The sequence below is a fragment of the Protopterus annectens genome, chromosome 6.part0 (assembly GCF_019279795.1).
Source record: "Protopterus annectens isolate FY-2018-M chromosome 6.part0, PAN1.0, whole genome shotgun sequence".
Lineage (NCBI taxonomy): Eukaryota > Metazoa > Chordata > Ceratodontiformes > Protopteridae > Protopterus > Protopterus annectens.
Window position 1 is genome coordinate 878,257,130 of NC_056737.1, and position 6,368 is coordinate 878,263,497.

General features: G+C 42.5%; 1 protein-coding gene across 4 annotated transcripts in view; it reads right to left on the reverse strand.

Moving 5' to 3' along the window:
* Window positions 1-5,962, reverse strand: part of PPP2R5C (protein phosphatase 2 regulatory subunit B'gamma) — a 2,766,797-nt gene extending 2,760,835 nt beyond the window's left edge. For all 4 annotated transcript variants that reach the window (XM_044074548.1, XM_044074546.1, XM_044074547.1 and 1 more), the window contains exon 1: window positions 5,845-5,962. In XM_044074548.1, the coding sequence (XP_043930483.1) occupies window positions 5,845-5,871 (27 nt within the window). In that variant the 5' untranslated portion in view covers window positions 5,872-5,962. The remainder of the gene's footprint in view (window positions 1-5,844) is intronic.
* Between the last annotated feature and the right edge of the window lie 406 nt (window positions 5,963-6,368).

Sequence of the window (6,368 nt, forward strand, 5' to 3'; positions counted from 1 at the left end):
TAAAAAAAAAGCAACTAAAGGTACACAGGTTGGTACTAGGCTATCGGCGCTAGGGCCTATGCAAGCCTAGCCATAAAAATTCCCTGGATATTTCTTCCCACAATATTTATTTCTCTGAACCCCTGTGTAGCAGGGAGACCAACACGATCCCCGAGGTGAATTTCTTATCTCCCACACAATCAAGGTTCCTTTTGAAGAGGGCCAATGAGGCGCTCTGCTGGACATTTATGGGCAGTCTATTCCACAGTATGGAGAGTCTCCGAGTCAGGAACCTATCCCTCCAGCATGTTTTGTTCATTGTGATGTCAAGGTTTAGATCCCTGGAGTGTGTGGCTCTGAGGGATTGGGATTTCTTTAAGTGGAGCATGTCCAACAGCTCAGGGTTTGATATGGCCTTGTATGTTAAGCAGAGATCGCCTTTGAGTAGACGATATGCCACAGGGTATAGCTGGAGTTTTTTTTAAGACAGTCAGCATATGGCATCTGCTTTAGGCCTGTGATTCTTTTAGTGAGGTATTTCTGTGGCCTTTCCAGCCGTTGCAGATGTCTTGTGAGGTACATACCAAACAAGGCATTATACTGTATAACGGGTCTAATGAGAGATGAGTACAGTGGGACAATGACCTCCTTTTTTCTGGATGAAAAGCCCTTAGTGATGAGGTGTGCCACATAGAAGGATTTCCTGACTGTTGTGGCGATGTGGTTATCGAAAGTGAGACCACTGTCCACCTGTGTCCCCAAGTCTCTCATCACAATTTTGATGTTTAGTGTCCTGCCACCTATGTGGTAATTCATGGGTACACGTTTTTTTCCAAAGAGGATAACTATACATTTCTTGGCATTAAGCTTGAGCCCATGGCTCTGGCACCAGGCATCTGTTTCTGTAAGGCCCTTCTGTAGAATATCCACATAATTTGGGATTCAGTAATGGCTCCCAGTTTGAAGTCATCTGCGAACTTTGTTAGCCAGTCCCTTAGTGTTGGCCTGTACTTCAGAGAAGTAGATGCCAAACAAGAGTGGTCCCAGGACTGAAGCCTGAGGTACTCCACTTGTCTGGAGCTGGATTTGGAGTTGGCTACTTTTACAGTCTGGGTTCTGTCAGTAAGCCAGTTGGCAACCCATCGAGTGACGTAGGGATTTATGCCCAGCTTAGTACGTTTATCTATGATTCTAGAGTGGGAGATGGTGTTGAAGGCCATGGCAAGGTCCAGATAGGCTGTGTGGACTGTCTTACCCTCGCCCACAGCTCTGGAGACTGATTCGAAGAAGTCAATCAGATTCAGGAGACAAGATCGGCCCTTCACAATCCGAAACTTGGTGGGGTCCAGTGTTTGAAGGTTGCCAATGTCTTTGTTTATAAGTTCCATGCCCTTGCAGATCAGGCTTGTCAGACTGATGGCTGGTAGTTCCCGAGATTCAAAGCGGATCTTCCCTTGTGCAGCGGGATAACTATAGCTGTGCGCCACTCAGTAGGCACAAAGCCTGCGGTGAGGCTATGATTAAACTTGACACTGAGGTGAGGTGCCAGTTCACTTTGTAGTGCATGTAGTACACAGCCTGGGATGTCATCTGGTCCCATGGATGCTGTATTCTTAGTTTTGGAGAGTGCGGTTTCTACCTGTATGGCCGTGATTACCGGAATTTGGCAATCTTTTGGTACTGAGATGGACCTTTTAGGGGGTGAGAGAGGGGTGAAGTTGGCACTAAATCTATCTGCCAGGATATTGGCAATATCCTTGGGATCAGTATCTTTAATGCCATTCTGCTGTAGCTCAGAGCAGATCTGATCATTGCCATTTAGATTCTTGACATAACTATAGAATGCCTTGTGGTTGTCTTTGGAATCTTTGGCAATTTTATTTTCATAACTTGCTTTTGAGGATTTTGAGGGATCTCAGCTTCTTACGGAGGCTGGTGAGGGAGTTTTTGCATCCTGGGATTTTACTCTTTTCTGCAACAGTTTCTTCCTTCTGTTGTATAGTTTGTTTACAGCAGGGGTCCACCAGATTGGCTTCCTTTTTTTTTTTTTTTTTTTTTTTTAGAGAAGAGCATCTTGGTCCTTTCTGGGATGGCACGATTCATGCACGAGTGGATGTGCTCGTACAGTGCCTTAGTGTAGAATTCTGCAATCGAACTTCCAGACCCCGTCTACGTGGGTGTCGTGAAGTTTGTCACTTCTGACTTCAGTAGCATGAAGTTAGCTTTGGATAAGTTTTTTTAAGGAGGTTTCCTTACTGGGGGTAGGGGTGGGATGTGGATGTCAAGGGTGATTTGCTTATGGTCAGACCTGACTAATGAGGGGGTGACCACTGGTGTGGAGCATCTATCTCCCATGTTGGCAATGACCAGGTCTAGGATATTGGAGCCCCTGGTGGGACAATGGATTAGCTGATTCAGGGCGTTGGAATTTATGAATTCCAAGAACCATTGGGAAAAGGAGTTGGTACTCGAGTAGTTTTCCCAGCTAATGGCAGGGTAGTTGAAATCACCCAGTATTAGGGTGTTTGGTTGTGTCTTAATATTTTCCAATATGTTCCAATATGTAGTGAGAATCTTGGGGCATGGTGGGGGATCTGTAGCAAACTACAATTTGGACTGCAGTCTTACCTAGTGTTAGTTGCACCTGGAGAATTTCAGATGCATTGTGTTGGGCAACTAGCCTGGAGGTGTGAATATCCTTGGTGGGTTATCTAACAGTGTAGTACCTCGCAGGCGGTACTGGGCAGGTTAGGGCGTGTCCATAATGATTGGCATGTCAGCGCACATTTGAGTGACAGCGAGCGGTCCACCTTTCCCATTATGCATCAGTAAGTAACTCAATAAGTAACCCAAGTTATACAACACAGTTTCATGATCATTGAAAATAAAATACTTACATATTATGGACATAATGAAATGAAAGCAGCCATCTGTAGTTCAACACTCATTCTTGGCCACAAGAGATACGAGTTATAGCACTAAGTTCTTAATCTGAAAAACACTACACATCTTAGTGCTATAACTCGTATCTTTTGTTGATACAAATTTTTGTGCACATTGTGTGGCCAAGAATGAGTGTTGAACTACAGATGGTTGCTTTAATTTCATTATGTCCATAAAATGTGCGATTATTATAACAAAGTGGTACTATTTTAGTTTCAATTATCATGATTGCAACAGTCAGCTGTAATGGTTTTTGAAACTTTAAACAAGGTTAGTTACTCAGGCATAATGGGAAATATATGCTCGCTGTCACTGTAGTCTGTTGCCCTGTACCTGTTGTGAGGCATTAAACTTTTTCAGCTTTTTCTGACACGCTTGACTGTATGAGCACGTTTAAACATAGTCAACAACATTTTACGATACTCGAACTTTTGTTTACCAAGGGTATGATTTTTAGAAGGTAGATGGTTGAAAGGTGTGATGGGGGCTTGTTTGTTATATAGTGGGTTTACTTGTTAAGCAGCAGCGGCCTTTTTATCACAAAGTTTCACTTGAGGTGAAGGGCAGGGTATGCATTAATGTGCTTACGGGAGCTGCACATACATGCGTGATTACTGTTTGTATTTGGGACTGTACCCATACAGACACAGAGATGCGAATCTGAGAGAGAAGAACTGGCAGCCATTTCAGGAGAAATTTTAGCAACGTTTGGGGAAAGTGATCCTAACAGTTTTATTTTGTTACCATATATTTAAAGATATGGTGAAGTCACACCTCTCAGTATCAGCATTAAAACACAATAGAATGGCAGTTGCATTTGATTTTCGTTGAATGGACTTGTTACTGTGTCCGGTGTTTGTATATGCTTTTTTTAACCATTCTCATGATTAATTGTCGGTCTGGTGTTTGTATATTTACCATTGTCATGCCTTTTGCAATATATGTAAGTATTTGTTTTTCTTGAAATAAACGTGATTGTGGCATCAACAACCTGTCCGGTGTTCATGTCGCTGCTTTTTTTTGGTGTAATGCTTACTAAATTCTGTTAGAAGCTATATTAAAATGCTTTTTAGTTTGATTTTTGGTGTAATGCTTACTAAATTCTGTTAGAAGCTATATTAAAATGCTTTTGCAATATTACAGCTAATTACTATTAACGCTGCAATGTAAGTCGTGGGTGCTTAGGGGTGGGGTTTGCTACTAGGCATCCTGCGAGGTACTACACTGTTATATAAGCCCTTGGTGAATATGGACACTCCTCCACCTTTAGTGTTTCGGTCTTGGTTTTGTGGCCAAAAAGAGTGGCAAGAATTGTAGCCTGGTATTGCAGGGGTGCTCTCTGGAGCCTTGAACCAGGTCTCAGTTACTGCACAAATATCAATGTTCTCCATTTTTAGGAATGCTTCGAGAGAATACATTTTGAGGTTTAGACTTCTAGCACTGAGTAGCATTACCTTCAGATTTTGCATGCTTGTATCTGTTACGGTGGTGGTATTATCCTTTGAACCTTGCCTAATAAAGGCACTATAGGTGTGGCAAGAGCTTTAGCCAGTAACCTGAATCCCAGGGGTGACAGGTGCAGACCATCTCTGGCAAAGCATCGTGGTTTGTCGATCACGTCTTCCCAGGCAGACAAATACTGGATCCCCTTTGAATGACACCAGAAGCTTAGCCAATTGTTGAAGTCAATCATTTTGTCCTTATACTGTGGTATCATTCTGGGCTAAGGCAGGATGCTACTCAGGACTAGGGTCATACCTGCCTGGGTCACATAATCCAAGAGCTCTTCCATGTCTCTTTTCATATAGTCCAGGGAGGTACGCCTCAAGTCATTCACTCCAGCATGGACAATGACAGAGTCACATTTGTACTTGCTGTGGAGTGACATGAGTGCATGCGTTATGGGGCAGATCCTTGCGCCCGACAGGCAGTTGACTGTAATTTTCTCCTTGTTCAGCCTGGTGAGTGGGACATCAGTGTGCCTGACTTTAGAGTCACCTATGACTAAAGTGTTGGGTACATTGTCTTGCCTTAGGGTTAAAGCACGAAAAAAAAAACAGCTATAAAGGAGAAAAAAATAACCCCAATCCCATCCAAAGTGTTTCTGATAGTCTATTACTAATAACATCACTTTTCTCTGTCAAAAAGATCGATAAGAAAGGTGTTGTGTAAATAACAGAATGATCCTTATTTAAAGGACAGTATTTGCTCTTACAACCCACCCCCCAAAAAAATCTTTTTTAAGGAGCAAAGCAAAAATCTAAGACAACAGCAAGAACAGTAAAGACAGCTGCGTGAGTTTCAAAAGAAAAGGCACAATCGTGATTCAGCCACACAGGCAAGTTATAACATAACTCCAAAAAGGAAGCTTTATTTCTGCCAAACTCCCAATGTCACTCTGCTAAGCCTGCCATTGCCTACAAAACAACTTCCCACAATAATAATAATAACAGCTCACTTAGAAAATATAAAACCTCCGCTGGCAACGAAGTCATCAGATGCTAGAAAAGAAAGTTAAGCTGATAAACACTCTTAAGCGCCACATCTGCAAGTGGCCACACTACTCTGTTACCAAGCAAGAAACATTCCATACAATTATAAACACAAATGTGACGAAAAAAATAACTTCTCATCTTTTCCAGCAATCATAGATCGTGTGCATACGCAGCCTCACAGTACCACTGCATGCAAACAGTGTAGCATCTGTGCAGTGACTGCGGCACCAACCACCCCAATCGACAGCACTTTGCATAAGTTTAGGAGGGGACTGCGGGACAACTTAAAAACATAAAGTCCAAAACGCTAGCTCCCAGGCTAGGCCCTCAGTTTTAAAGAACATTTTCAAACACTTAAAAACACCTGATAAGCATTCTTGATGCACTACAGAACACTAGTCTCCAATGGAAAATAGCAAGTAATCACCTTATCCTTCTTGGTTTTATTCGGCATAGCTCTACAACAAAACACCAATAATCCAAACTCGGAACTCCCCCTACGCCTCTCCACTCGCTTCCTCTTTACTAAGTTCTCGGGCTGCGTCGTTTCCAGGAAAGCTGTATTCCGATTGGCCGCTTTTGGTCACCTGGTCCAACGACCTCTACCTATGTTGCTTGCACTTCGCTCAGTTTTCCACTCTCGCCGCGTAGTTTTGAAAGGTATTAATTTTGTGTTTTGCTTTTTCTTTTTCTCACTGCTGTTTGATGACATAATGCATGTGTTGTATTTGTAAGTAGTAAGTCTTAGACTTTCACTTTCAGCTATACTTTTGTAGATAGGAGGGTGACTAGTTTATGTTATTCTTTAGCCACCTCTAGTCCGTACCTCTCAACCTCTTAGTGCGAGAAATCTCGACGAAAGTTGCTTGAAACCGGGTTTGTCTTAACATACGTTTTCTGAAGGATTTGAAGTCTGAAACTTAAATGTCACTTCAATCTTCAGACCTTCCC